At 43.0% G+C, this 16116-nt stretch overlaps 1 protein-coding gene across 2 annotated transcripts in view; it reads left to right on the forward strand.

Annotated features, from left to right (window-relative positions):
• The window catches only part of fndc3a (fibronectin type III domain containing 3A), a 185004-nt gene extending 181339 nt beyond the window's left edge, over positions 1 to 3665 (forward strand). For both annotated transcript variants that reach the window (XM_038960994.1, XM_038960993.1), the window contains one exon: positions 2520 to 3665. In XM_038960994.1, coding sequence (XP_038816922.1) covers positions 2520 to 2831 — 312 coding nt within the window. In that variant the 3' untranslated portion in view covers positions 2832 to 3665. The remainder of the gene's footprint in view (positions 1 to 2519) is intronic.
• Positions 3666 to 16116: the final 12451 nt, after the last annotated feature.

Genomic DNA, 16116 nt, shown 5'->3' on the forward strand with positions numbered 1-16116 from the left:
TACACACGTTGGGATCTGAGTGGGCCCGTCCAGACAAGTCAGTTAAAATTACACACGTTGGGATCTGAGTGGGCCCGTCCAGACAAGTCAGTTAAAATTACACACGTTGGGATCTGAGTGGGCCCGTCCAGACAAGTCAGTTAAAATTACACACGTTGGGATCTGAGTGGGCCCGTCCAGACAAGTCAGTTAAAATTACACACGTTGGGATCTGAGTGGGCCCGTCCAGACAAGTCAGTTAAAATTACACACGTTGGGATCTGAGTGGGCCCGTCCAGACAAGTCAGTTAAAATTACACACGTTGGGATCTGAGTGGGCCCGTCCAGACAAGTCAGTTAAAATTACACACGTTGGGATCTGAGTGGGCCCGTCCAGACAAGTCAGTTAAAATTACACACGTTGGGATCTGAGTGGGCCCGTCCAGACAAGTCAGTTAAAATTACACACGTTGGGATCTGAGTGGGCCCGTCCAGACAAGTCAGTTAAAATTACACATACCCGAGACCCGTGACAATCATGTCAGATCCGACCCAGACCCGTGGATCCGGACCCGCTCTGGGCCCGGATTGGGTCTCAGGTATTCGAGTACAGGTGGATCCGTGAAGGCCTCTAGTATGTGTCTATCAGCTACACATACAGTACCGGTCCAAAGTTTTAGAACACCTACTCATTCAAGGGTTTTTCTTTATTTTTACTGTGTACTACATTGTAGAATAATAGTGAAGACATCAACACTATGAAATAACACATATGTAATCATGTAGTAACCAAAAAAAGTGTTAAACAAAATATATTTTATATTTGAGATTCTTCAAATAGCCACCCTTTGCCTGGATGACAGCCATTGAATCTGTATGTTTTGACCATGACAGTTTACAATCTAAGGTAACACGAAGTTATTTAGTCTCCTCAACTTGTTCAACAGCCACACCATTCATTACCAGATTCAGCTGAGGTCTAGAACTTAGGGAATGATTTGTACCAAATACAATGTTTTAGAGATGTTCAGGACTAGTTTATTACCGGCCACCCGGTCTAAAACTGACTGCAACTCTTTGTTAAGGGTTTCAGTGACTTCATTAGCTGTGGTTGCTGACTTGTATATGGTTGAATCATCAGCATACGTGGACACACAGGCTTTGTTTAATGCCTGTGGCAGGTCATTGGTAAAAATAGAAAAGAGTAGAGGGCCAAGAGAGCTGCCCTGCGGTACACCATTACAGAGAAGGTTCCATTAAAGAAAAGCCTCTGAGTACTATTAGATAGATGGATCTGAATCCACAATATGGCAGAGGTTGAAAAGCCATAACAGTAATGGCTATGGTAATGGTGGACTCAGAGGCTTCTGGCTGACGCTAATCTGCCTGGATATGACATCCAAATTAAATAAGGAAGCAGTATGTGTCTGCCATTTTACACAGAGCTTTGTCCTTTCATCACTCTATCCAATCACAGGCCTCCAAGCTACAGAGGCAGACCATGTCTTCTGTCTCCCTCCTACTTCCTTCCTGTATATTAACCTCCCTTTCCTCTCTACCTCTCTCTTTCCTGTATCAATTCAATTCAAAGGGCTGTATTGACATGGGAAACATATGTTAACATTGCCAAAGCAAGTGAAATAGATAATAAACAATAAAAAATGAACAGTAAACATTACACTCACAAAAGTTCCAAAGGAATAAAGACATTTCATATGTCATATTATGTCTATAAACAGTGTTGTAATGATGTGCAAATAGTTAAAGTACAAAAGGTTAAAATTAATAAGCATAAATATGGGTTGTATTTACAATGGTGTTTGTTCTTCACTGGTTGCCCTTTTCTTTTCGCTGTCTCTCGCTGTCTCGTTGTCTCCTCTGTCTCTCGCTGTCTCGTTGTCTCTCTCCCTCGCTCTCTCCCTCGCTCTCTCTCTCTCTCTCGCTGTCTCTCTCTCTCGCTGTCTCTCTCTCTCGCTGTCTCTCTCTCTCGCTGTCTCTCTCTCTCGCTGTCTCTCTCTCTCGCTGTCTCTCTCTCTCGCTGTCTCTCTCTCTCGCTGTCTCTCTCTCTCGCTGTCTCTCTCTCTCGCTGTCTCTCTCTCTCGCTGTCTCTCTCTCGCTGTCTCTCTCTCTCGCTGTCTCCTCTGTCTCACGCTGTCTCACACTGTCTCACGCTGTCTCTCGCTCTCTCTCGCTGTCTCCTCTCTCACTCTCTCGCTCTCTCTCACTGTCTCCTCTGTCTCTCGCTCTCTCTCACTGTCTCTCACTGTCTCCTCTGTATCGCTCTGTCTCTCGCTCTCTCTCGCGTTGTCGCGCTCTCTCTCGCTCTCGCTGTCTTCTCTCCCTCTCTTCTCCAGGTGTATAAAGGCTCTTCCATCTTGTACCAGGTGTATTCTAACCTCTCTTCTCTCTCCTCCAGGTGTATAAAGGCTCTTCCATCTTGTACCAGGTGTATTCTAACCTCTCTTCTCTCTCCTCCAGGTGTATAAAGGCTCTTTCATCTTGTACCAGGTGTATTCTAACCTCTCTTCTCTCTCCTCCAGGTGTATAAAGGTTCTGCCACGTCCTACCAGATGCCTGGCCTGCAGACCAACAGTGAGTACCGCTTCAGGGTGTGTGCCATCCGCCAGTGCCAGGATGCTCCAGAGCTGAGTGGTCCCTACAGCCCCACGGTGACGCTCTCCCCCCAGCGCAGTGAGCTGTCAGCGGGCAGTGTGAGCAGTGTGGGCCCCCGGGCTGGAGCTGACCCCGCCAGGCCCCTAACAGATGAGCAGTGGGCTGCTCTCATCATCATGCTCTGCGCAGTCATCTCCATCCTCATCGCTTTCATCATCCAGTACTTTGTTATCAAGTGAGCTGTATCTCCCGTGTTTCTCTCCTCCGTCTCCTCCTCTTTTGTTCCTCCCTTCCTTCTCCTCCAAGCTGCAGGGTTACAGCTTTAATTTCCTGTCGATGTTGTAGTTTATTTCTGTTGTCACCTCTGTGTGATTATGATTATAGCAGAGGGAGGGAGTCCAGGAGGAAATGATATGTATTGCTATGACACCTTCCTGTCTTCCCCTCCCTCACCTCCCTTTACAGAAGCCTCTCAATGTTTATCAAGACTCCGCTGTGGTTGGTTACCCTGCACAGAATAGAGTACCACATTATTAGTCATAATTACCCATAAGACCTAGCGCTTAAACAGGGTAATGGTTCCAATATTTTTTCCACCATTCATTTTTCCACATAGGGGATTTTAGAAACACTTAAAATAAGGGCTGTGTTTTCTGTAGGCTTAGCCTGGCGTGACGTTTTTGATAACCGTGTAAATCTCTTTCAGACAAAGTGACTTTTGTCAATGTATTTGCCTGTATTTACCATGCAAAACTTAAATGCTAATTAGCTGCTAATGTGGCTATCATAAAGAACTACAAAAACCATGATGATCTGGACGAGACTGACGAATCGAGGCGAAGGTAAGAATCTCTGTATTAACTATCTAATGTTAGCTAAATGTAGTCATTAATAAATTGGCAAAAAAATAAATAAATGGACAATTCTGACAACTGTCTTGTGCAAGTATTAAATTGACACAATGCCTGTTAACAAAGGTGTCAGCTAGAGACGAGGTGCAGGAGCATGCTGGGATTTGTAGTTTTGCATGTTGTCTACTTTGACGCTAATTAGCATTTTCACATCTGAGAGTAAAATGGAGCCGAAATATATTGATAAAAGTCCTAGAGATTTACACGGTTATCAAAAACGTCACGCCAGAGTTAGCCTACACAAAACACAGCCCTTATTTTAAGTGTTTCTAAAATCCCCTATGTGGAAAAAATTTATGGTGGACAAACTATTGGAACCATTACCCTGTTTGACCGCTAGGTCTTATGGGTATTATGACACCTCCACTGTGACGCTCTATACTTCATTGTGATTGGTTAACCTGTACAGAATGGATAATGAAGGAGCAGGGATATACGGTTAAAAGAAATATCACTCACCATGTACGTGTCCGACCATATATATGTATAGATTATTCATTTATTTATATCGGAGTTTAAAAGGGTCCGGTATGAAACTATGTTAGTATGTAGGTTGATATTATATAGACTATGTGCTGTTAGAACCTGGGACCTGATTTGACCAGTGTTTTGCACAGATGTGCATGTCCGGATGCACAGGTGTAGGGTGTGCCACAGTTACCTGGCTTCACGTGCTCGTGGGAAATAGGAAACTGGGCAAGATTTGTGTTCAAGTGCTTTTGAAGTCAGAATAATTATTCAACCGATTTAGATTCAAGCTAGCTTGATAGGCTTGCTAACATTTGCTTATAATAAAGTTAGCTAGCTTGCTTAACGTTGACAATATGGTCAGACTAGCTACGTTTATCCAAATTGATAAGGTTGTAATTGTCAGAAACTCATTTGTTGTCATTTGTTTTGGTTGAAAAGGTTCAAGGTCGGTGGTGAAATGTCTCAACCCCTAGTAACAACATTTTCTCAGTTTCCCCGCTTGTAATTCTGACTTGAAGGTCATTCAAGTGAAATTTCCAACTGGGAACTAGGAGCTTCCGATAACTCCGATTTAGCATGTGAACACAGCAACAGTTAGGAAGTGGCTGGGTGAGGGGATGGGGGGGGGGGTCAGAGGTCAGATGTACCACAGAGATACCTCGGAAGGGGGAAGTGGCCACCACACCTTCTGGAGTTTATATAAAGGGTTAAATAGAGAGGACGAATAGATATCAAATTCTTGTTTGCATTATAGAACGTTCATTTAGCACTTTCCAACTTTGTTGATGTTCAGAATGTGTAGGGATGCAAAAGTCGACTGGAGAAATGTTAGTATATTTTTGTATAGTGAAGACACAAGGACCGGTTAGTAGTTGGAGAAATTAAACGCTCAGAAGTAGAGTTTAGGGGAAAATATAACATAAAACCAAACTAACACAATGACGATGATGATGAATAATTCTAATTATTTTTTACTATCATATAGTTATACTGTAGCTTGTATTTACAATCATGCAGAATCTTTTTTTTTTGTTCTTCAGCACAAAACATCTACTTCATTTACTATCCTTATTCTCTCTTTGTTTTTTTTGTTTTTTCACTACTTCATTTTGCACCTTAAGTGAAAGAGGAAACCTTGACTGAATGTGTCTTGGTTTTGTTATCCATTTTTATAGAACTACGTATTTTCAGATTGTACAAGCCCTACTGGTGTTCTGGGTGTTTTAAAAAAAAGTTCTAGTACCTTCCACATGATGTGTTCTCATAGTAACAACAGATGCTTTTTCTCCCGTCGGTATCAGACCAGTTTGTTGTTTTCAGAGGATTAAAGAAAACAAATAAACTTGGATGCATTTTCTTAATTTTGCTGAAGTTTATTTTTTATTTTTATTATTTTTATTTTAGAAAACACAATTTGTTTTTGTTTATTTAATTTTTTAGCAATATTGATTTGATGTTAGTAAACATATAATACGTATAATAATCATGATGAAATTAAATAATAGTATTTGGAGGATATCAACGTTTCTGATTTATTTTGATTTCTTTACATCAGAGTCATTCATGTGAATATCTATTTTTTTATAAGATTGAAGCATATGGTATTATAAACTATGTCCAGAGAAAATGAGAAAACACCTACATAGCTTAATAATCATAAACCGTGAAAAGTAAAAACTACCGCAGATCAGAACTGTGTTAACTCGTACTTCCTGTTGATCTAAAGTTTGGCCTTTTTTCTTTTTTGCGGACACACACTTCCTTCACGCCATTTCACCCGGTGCATGGTGCTACACGTCACGGGGGGGGTTGTAGATTTCAGCGCGCAATATGGGTATAGAGACCCAGCTGAGCACTCGCTCTCAAGTCTGGATGGTGGAATCTATTCAACGCACTGCTACAGGTTTACCAGTGCAGGGCGCGTACACTACACGACAAAATCACATTAAACCACTGTCTCTCCTCCAGTATTGTCTTGTGATGGATCTTACGGTTTCATCAGGGAGCCATAAAGAAGTAAAGGAATGGCATCGCTGAATTCACGTTATGTTATTACATGCTGCCACAGAATAGAAAGAAGTTAAACCACATGATTTTTGTATTTAAATTTCATTGTTTAAAGTTGAGAGATTACAGTCACTCAAAGTAAGGGAATGTTCAATGAGGCTGGGTGTTTAAGTACTCCAGGACAAGATGGTGTAGTTGGTGGACAAGATGGTGTAGTTGGTGGACAAGATGGTGTAGTTGGTGGACAAGATGGTGTAGTTGGTGGATAATCTGGTGTAGTTGGTGGACAAGATGGTGTAGTTGGTGGACAAGATGGTGTAGTTGGTGGACAAGATGGTGTAGTTGGTGGACAAGATGGTGTAGTTGGTGGACAAGATGGTGTAGTTGGTGGACAAGATGGTGTAGTTGGTGGATAATCTGGTGTAGTTGGTGGATAATCTGGTGTAGTTGGTGGACAAGATGGTGTAGTTGGTGGACAAGATGGTGTAGTTGGTGGACAAGATGGTGTAGTTGGTGGACAAGATGGTGTAGTTGGTGGACAAGATGGTGTAGTTGGTGGATAATCTGGTGTAGTTGGTGGACAAGATGGTGTAGTTGGTGGACAAGATGGTGTAGTTGGTGGATAATCTGGTGTAGTTGGTGGACAAGATGGTGTAGTTGGTGGACAAGATGGTGTAGTTGGTGGATAATCTGGTGTAGTTGGTGGACAAGATGGTGTAGTTGGTGGACAAGATGGTGTAGTTGGTGGATAATCTGGTGTAGTTGGTGGACAAGATGGTGTAGTTGGTGGACAAGATGGTGTAGTTGGTGGACAAGATGGTGTAGTTGGTGGACAAGATGGTGTAGTTGCTCTCCAACAAATATAGAAGGCCGAGGACATCCAAAATCCATCAGTTTAACGAATGAAGTAACGCTGAAACCGAATGTGTGTGACAGAATCTAATTGACACGTAGTCTAATTCAATACGTAAATTCCGAAATACTGACATTTTAATAACAAATAACAAATGACATGACCTTCCCCTGAATTCTATCAAATAATATACAGAATCCTTTAAAATATGCTAGCTAAACTGAGAAACATTGACAACATGCCGACACGAGTCACTGAAAAGGGTTGGGGAAAGGCTCAATTAATCTGATCTTGTTCAATCGAAACGCTAATAATTTAATCCCTGTGATTGACAGTATACAGGTACAATTGCATGTTGACTAACCAATCGCAGTGAAATTAGATAAATCTAGTAGATTGGCTTGATAGCCACATCCGTTAACGTTTTTTGGTCGGCTAGCAAGCGAAACTTGACGTCACACATCCGTTGACTTTTGGGACCAATTTCTCCAGCCTCTTTGTAGCTAGCTATCGTTAGTTCAAATAAAGCCAAATGATGTCCTAATATGAAAGTATAGATCCACGGGACCGAGGTCCCAGGCGGAGGGTTCTCGGTTGAACGTGGACGCGCATCGGACAGTCCTTACACTTTGAAACCCACACCGCCCCCGTTACGTATAACCCTGCACACCGGGTAAAAAAATGGCATAAAAATGAGTATGTCCCTTTTTTTTTTTTTTTTTCTGTGTGTTCCAAGTCTTTGTAACCGATTCGCCGAGTTATGCGAGCTAATCAATGTAGTCTGTGATCAGGCAGTAAGTAGTCTAGTGTTGTGTTTTGTTATGGACAAATATGATTCTGGCTGTTGCAACCATTATAAAGCTGATGATACAGGTACTTTGCATAACGTTTTTTTGGGGGGCGGAGGGAAATTACATTGATTTGGTCGACCAGGCATCTTCTGATTTCTGATGTCTTAATTCTTTGTCGTTTTTAAAGAATTAAATTCCTATTTTTGATAGTGATTGCATCGTGTGCCATTGTAAACAGCTCAGCGTGGTGGCAGGTCAAACTACTACCTGTCGGGCTGAGAGAGAGACGAAACAAAACACTACAAAAATAAAATAATTAAAATATGCACACACACAAAAAAAATGAGACCATTTTTATGTAATTTTAATGTTTGCAGTTACCTCATACACCGTACATTCCAAAATGAAAATTTGTTATACTATAAATACTACCGGTACCAGACATATCACTTTCAAATGTTCGTTATGGGAATTATAATGTAGAATCATCAGTATGTATCTAAAGTGTGTCTGTATAGCCATGATATCTACAAAGATCCATGCACAATAAAGATTTATAATTCTTAATTTCACCTTGTCTTGATTTGTCATGTCACGTTTTCCTCTACATTTTTGTGGACCCCCCCTCCTGGGACAGGGCCACAGTGTCTCCCGACCTGCATCTTGACCCCCGGGACAGGGCCACGGTGTCCCCCGACCTGCATCTTGACCCCGGGACAGGGCCACGGTGTCCCCCGACCTGCATCTTGACCCCGGGACAGGGCCACAGTGTCCCCCGACCTGCATCTTGACCCCGGGACAGGGCCACGGTGTCCCCCGACCTGCATCTTGACCCCCGGGACGACCACTGTGTCCCCCGACCTGCATCTTGACCCCCGGGACAGGGCCACGGTGTCCCCCGACCTGCATCTTGACCCCGGGACAGGGCCACGGTGTCCCCCGACCTGCATCTTGACCCCGGGACAGGGCCACGGTGTCCCCCGACCTGCATCTTGACCCCCGGCACAGGACCGCAATGTCCCCCGACCTGCATCTTGACCCCCGGGACAGGACCACGGTGACCGGCATGTGGGCCCCCAGACAGTGTCCCAACGACCAACCACCTGGTCGTGGACTGGGGACGGACAAACAGACCCCACAGAGCCCCTGGACACAATTTAGATCCAACCAAATCATGAGAAAACAAAAATATCATCTTTCCAATGTGTCAAGTAATTAACAAAAATACTGAGCAAACTAGAATGTTATTTGGCCCTAAACAGAGAGTACACAGTGGCAGAATACCTGACCACTGTAACTGACTGAACCTTAAGGAAGGCTTTGACTATGTACATGTAACCGATGTGAAATGGCTAGCTAGTTAGCGGTGGTGCGCGCTAATAGCGTTTCAATCGGTGACGTCACTTGCTCTGAGACCTTGAAGTAGTGGTTCCCCTTGCTCTGCAAGGGCCGCGGCCTTTGTGGAGCGATGGGTAACGATGCTTCGTGGGTGACTGTTGTTGATGTGTGCAGAGGGTCCCTGGTTCGCGCCCGGGTCGGGGGGCGAGGGGACGGACTAAAGTTAAACTGTTACATACAGACTCAATGAGCATAGCCTTGCTATTGAGAAAGGCCGCCGTAGGCAAACCTGGCTCTCAAGAGAAGACAGGCTATGTGCAACACTGCCCACAAAATGAGGTGGAAACTGAGCTGCACTTCCTAACCTCCTGCCAAATGTATGACCATATTAGAGAGACATATTTCCCTCAGATTACACATAATTCGAAAACAAACCCAATTTTGATCAACTCTCATATCTACTGGGTGAAACACCACCGTGTTCCATCACAGCAGCAAGATTTGTGACCTGAAGAACAATCCATAATTCTGTTTATTTCCCCATTTTGTACTTTAACTATTTGCATATCATTACATCACTATATATAGACATAATATGACATTTGAAATGTCTTTATTCTTTTTGGAACTTTTGTGAGTAATATTTACTGTTAATTTATTTCACTTTATGATCTACCTCACTTGCTTTGGCAACGTTAACATGTTGAGAGAGACCTGGATCAGCAGCATGAGCAGGTGGACTGGGGACGGCCAAGTGGTCCTGGGCCATGTAACACACTTACAACCAGTAACACACTTACAACCAGTAACACACTTACAACCAGTAACACAGTGTAAAGAGTAGGGGCCATGTAACACACTTACAACCAGTAACACACTTACAACCAGTAACACAGTGTAAAGAGTAGGGCCATCAACACACTTACAACCAGTAACACAGTGTAAAGAGTAGGGCCATGTAACACACTTACAACCAGTAACACAGTGTAAAGAGTAGGGCCATGTAACACACTTACAACCAGTAACACAGTGTAAAGAGTAGGGCCATGTAACACACTTACAACCAGTAACACAGTGTAAAGAGTAGGGGCCATGCAACACACTTACAACCAGTAACACAGTGTAAAGAGTAGGGGCCATGTAACACACTTACAACCAGTAACACAGTGTAAAGAGTAGGGCCATGTAACACACTTACAACCAGTAACACAGTGTAAAGAGTAGGGCCATGTAACACACTTACAACCAGTAACACAGTGTAAAGAGTAGGGCCATGTAACACACTTACAACCAGTAACACAGTGTAAAGAGTAGGGGCCATGTAACACACTTACAACCAGTAACACAGTGTAAAGAGTAGGGCCATGCAACACACTTACAACCAGTAACACAGTGTAAAGAGTAGGGCCATGTAACACACTTACAACCAGTAACACAGTGTAAAGAGTAGGGCCATGTAACACACTTACAACCAGTAACACAGTGTAAAGAGTAGGGCCATCAACACACTTACAACCAGTAACACAGTGTAAAGAGTAGGGGCCATGTAACACACTTACAACCAGTAACACAGTGTAAAGAGTAGGGCCATGTAACACACTTACAACCAGTAACACAGTGTAAAGAGTAGGGCCATGTAACACACTTACAACCAGTAACACAGTGTAAAGAGTAGGGCCATCAACACACTTACAACCAGTAACACAGTGTAAAGAGTAGGGCCATCAACACACTTACAACCAGTAACACAGTGTAAAGAGTAGGGCCATGTAACACACTTACAACCAGTAACACAGTGTAAAGAGTAGGGCCATGCAACACACTTACAACCAGTAACACAGTGTAAAGAGTAGGGCCATGCAACACACTTACAACCAGTAACACAGTGTAAAGAGTAGGGCCATGCAACACACTTACAACCAGTAACACAGTGTAAAGAGTAGGGCCATGTAACACACTTACAACCAGTAACACAGTGTAAAGAGTAGGGCCATGCAACACACTTACAACCAGTAACACAGTGTAAAGAGTAGGGCCATGCAACACACTTACAACCAGTAACACAGTGTAAAGAGTAGGGCCATGTAACACACTTACAACCAGTAACACAGTGTAAAGAGTAGGGCCATCAACACACTTACAACCAGTAACACAGTGTAAAGAGTAGGGCCATGTAACACACTTACAACCAGTAACACAGTGTAAAGAGTAGGGCCATGCAACACACTTACAACCAGTAACACAGTGTAAAGAGTAGGGCCATGCAACACACTTACAACCAGTAACACAGTGTAAAGAGTAGGGCCATGTAACACACTTACAACCAGTAACACAGTGTAAAGAGTAGGGCCATCAACACACTTACAACCAGTAACACAGTGTAAAGAGTAGGGGCCATGTAACACACTTACAACCAGTAACACAGTGTAAAGAGTAGGGCCATGTAACACACTTACAACCAGTAACACAGTGTAAAGAGTAGGGCCATGTAACACACTTACAACCAGTAACACAGTGTAAAGAGTAGGGCCATGTAACACACTTACAACCAGTAACACAGTGTAAAGAGTAGGGGCCATGTAACACACTTACAACCAGTAACACAGTGTAAAGAGTAGGGCCATGCAACACACTTACAACCAGTAACACAGTGTAAAGAGTAGGGCCATGCAACACACTTACAACCAGTAACACAGTGTAAAGAGTAGGGCCATGTAACACACTTACAACCAGTAACACAGTGTAAAGAGTAGGGCCATCAACACACTTACAACCAGTAACACACTTACAACCAGTAACACAGTGTAAAGAGTAGGGCCATCAACACACTTACAACCAGTAACACAGTGTAAAGAGTAGGGCCATGCAACACACTTACAACCAGTAACACAGTGTAAAGAGTAGGGCCATCAACACACTTACAACCAGTAACACAGTGTAAAGAGTAGGGCCATGCAACACACTTACAACCAGTAACACAGTGTAAAGAGTAGGGCCATGTAACACACTTACAACCAGTAACACAGTGTAAAGAGTAGGGCCATCAACACACTTACAACCAGTAACACAGTGTAAAGAGTAGGGCCATGCAACACACTTACAACCAGTAACACAGTGTAAAGAGTAGGGCCATCAACACACTTACAACCAGTAACACAGTGTAAAGAGTAGGGCCATGCAACACACTTACAACCAGTAACACAGTGTAAAGAGTAGGGCCATGCAACACACTTACAACCAGTAACACAGTGTAAAGAGTAGGGCCATGCAACACACTTACAACCAGTAACACAGTGTAAAGAGTAGGGCCATCAACACACTTACAACCAGTAACACAGTGTAAAGAGTAGGGCCATGTAACACACTTACAACCAGTAACACAGTGTAAAGAGTAGGGCCATCAACACACTTACAACCAGTAACACAGTGTAAAGAGTAGGGCCATGCAACACACTTACAACCAGTAACACAGTGTAAAGAGTAGGGCCATGCAACACACTTACAACCAGTAACACAGTGTAAAGAGTAGGGCCATGCAACACACTTACAACCAGTAACACAGTGTAAAGAGTAGGGCCATGTAACACACTTACAACCAGTAACACAGTGTAAAGAGTAGGGCCATGTAACACACTTACAACCAGTAACACAGTGTAAAGAGTAGGGCCATGTAACACACTTACAACCAGTAACACAGTGTAAAGAGTAGGGCCATGTAACACACTTACAACCAGTAACACAGTGTAAAGAGTAGGGCCATGTAACACACTTACAACCAGTAACACAGTGTAAAGAGTAGGGCCATGTAACACACTTACAACCAGTAACACAGTGTAAAGAGTAGGGCCATGCAACACACTTACAACCAGTAACACAGTGTAAAGAGTAGGGCCATGTAACACACTTACAACCAGTAACACAGTGTAAAGAGTAGGGCCATGCAACACACTTACAACCAGTAACACAGTGTAAAGAGTAGGGCCATGTAACACACTTACAACCAGTAACACAGTGTAAAGAGTAGGGCCATGTAACACACTTACAACCAGTAACACAGTGTAAAGAGTAGGGCCATGTAACACACTTACAACCAGTAACACAGTGTAAAGAGTAGGGCCATGTAACACACTTACAACCAGTAACACAGTGTAAAGAGTAGGGCCATGCAACACACTTACAACCAGTAACACAGTGTAAAGAGTAGGGCCATGCAACACACTTACAACCAGTAACACAGTGTAAAGAGTAGGGCCATGTAACACACTTACAACCAGTAACACAGTGTAAAGAGTAGGGCCATGTAACACACTTACAACCAGTAACACAGTGTAAAGAGTAGGGCCATGTAACACACTTACAACCAGTAACACAGTGTAAAGAGTAGGGCCATGTAACACACTTACAACCAGTAACACAGTGTAAAGAGTAGGGCCATGCAACACACTTACAACCAGTAACACAGTGTAAAGAGTAGGGCCATGCAACACACTTACAACCAGTAACACAGTGTAAAGAGTAGGGCCATGCAACACACTTACAACCAGTAACACAGTGTAAAGAGTAGGGCCATGTAACACACTTACAACCAGTAACACAGTGTAAAGAGTAGGGCCATGTAACACACTTACAACCAGTAACACAGTGTAAAGAGTAGGGCCATGCAACACACTTACAACCAGTAACACAGTGTAAAGAGTAGGGGCCATGCAACACACTTACAACCAGTAACACAGTGTAAAGAGTAGGGCCATGTAACACACTTACAACCAGTAACACAGTGTAAAGAGTAGGGCCATGTAACACACTTACAACCAGTAACACAGTGTAAAGAGTAGGGCCATCAACACACTTACAACCAGTAACACAGTGTAAAGAGTAGGGCCATGCAACACACTTACAACCAGTAACACAGTGTAAAGAGTAGGGCCATGTAACACACTTACAACCAGTAACACAGTGTAAAGAGTAGGGCCATGTAACACACTTACAACCAGTAACACAGTGTAAAGAGTAGGGCCATGCAACACACTTACAACCAGTAACACAGTGTAAAGAGTAGGGCCATGCTAACACACTTACAACCAGTAACACAGTGTAAAGAGTAGGGCCATGTAACACACTTACAACCAGTAACACAGTGTAAAGAGTAGGGCCATGCAACACACTTACAACCAGTAACACAGTGTAAAGAGTAGGGCCATGCAACACACTTACAACCAGTAACACAGTGTAAAGAGTAGGGCCATGCAACACACTTACAACCAGTAACACAGTGTAAAGAGTAGGGCCATGTAACACACTTACAACCAGTAACACAGTGTAAAGAGTAGGGCCATGTAACACACTTACAACCAGTAACACAGTGTAAAGAGTAGGGCCATCAACACACTTACAACCAGTAACACAGTGTAAAGAGTAGGGCCATGTAACACACTTACAACCAGTAACACAGTGTAAAGAGTAGGGCCATGTAACACACTTACAACCAGTAACACAGTGTAAAGAGTAGGGCCATCAACACACTTACAACCAGTAACACAGTGTAAAGAGTAGGGGCCATCAACACACTTACAACCAGTAACACAGTGTAAAGAGTAGGGCCATCAACACACTTACAACCAGTAACACAGTGTAAAGAGTAGGGCCATGCAACACACTTACAACCAGTAACACAGTGTAAAGAGTAGGGGCCATGTAACACACTTACAACCAGTAACACAGTGTAAAGAGTAGGGCCATCAACACACTTACAACCAGTAACACAGTGTAAAGAGTAGGGCCATGTAACACACTTACAACCAGTAACACAGTGTAAAGAGTAGGGCCATGTAACACACTTACAACCAGTAACACAGTGTAAAGAGTAGGGCCATGTAACACACTTACAACCAGTAACACAGTGTAAAGAGTAGGGCCATGCAACACTTACCAACTTACAACCAGTAACATGTACTTTGTCCAGAATCATCGTTGCTCGGTTGTAGTTTGCCGTCTTCAACTTAGGATTAGCAGCAAACATTAGCTATGTGGCCCAGACTGCCCAACTCTTCATAACGCAGCACAAAGAATATCCGAAAATCGCAATATACTGATATAAACTGATTAACTCGGTTTAAAATAACTACATTATGATGTCTTTAACACCTATACGAATAAAATCAGAGCCGGATATATCTAAGGCCTATAACGGAGCTTTTCAGAATGCCATCCTGAGGTCCTCCTTTGGCGCATGACGAACGTTGAAAAGAGTGCACCCCCGGTTCCATGAGCCTTTATATGGCCTCAGATCTGCCTAGCAACACCATTCCAATTCTCACTGCTTACTGACATCTAGGGGAAATCGTATGCAGTGCATGTCACTCATAGATAACATGCAATTTAATAAACTGACCCTGGAACAGAGCATCGATTTCAGATTTCTCACTTCCTGACAGGAAGTTAGCTGCAACTTGAGTTCTGTTTTACTCACAGATATTTCAAACGGTTTTAGAAACTAGAGAGTGTTTTCTATCCAATAGTAATAATAATATGCATATTGTACGAGCAAGAATTGAGTACGAGGCAGTTTAATTTGGGACCGAATTTTTACAAAGTCGAAATGGCGCCCCCCTATTGACAAGAAGTTTTAACAAACTATAGTTTTGGCAAGTCGGTTAGGACATCTACTTTGTGCGTGACACAAGTCATTTTTCCAACAATTGTTTACAGACGGATTATTTCACTTATAATTCACTATCACAATTCCAGTGGGTCAGAAGTTTACATACACTAAGTTAACTGTGTCTTTAAACAGCTTGGAAAATTCCAGAAAATGATGTCATGGCTTTAGAAGCTTCTGATAGGCTAATTGACATCATTTGAGTCATTTGGAGGTGTACCTGTGGATGTATTTCAAGGCCATACCTTCAAACTCAGTGCCTCTTTGCCTGACATCATGGGAAAATCAAAAGAAATCAGCGAAGACCTCAGAAAAAAATTGTGGACCTCCACAAGTCTGGTTCATCCTTGGGAGCAATTTCCAAACGCCTGAAGGTACCACGTTCATCTGTACACAATAGTACGCAAGTATAAACACCATGGGACCACGCAGCCGTCATACCGCTCAGGAAGGAGACGATTTTCTGTCTCCTAGAGATGAATGTACTTTGGGTGC

Source organism: Salvelinus namaycush, chromosome 23 (assembly GCF_016432855.1).
Source record: "Salvelinus namaycush isolate Seneca chromosome 23, SaNama_1.0, whole genome shotgun sequence".
In the NCBI taxonomy this organism is placed as follows: Eukaryota; Metazoa; Chordata; class Actinopteri; order Salmoniformes; family Salmonidae; genus Salvelinus; species Salvelinus namaycush.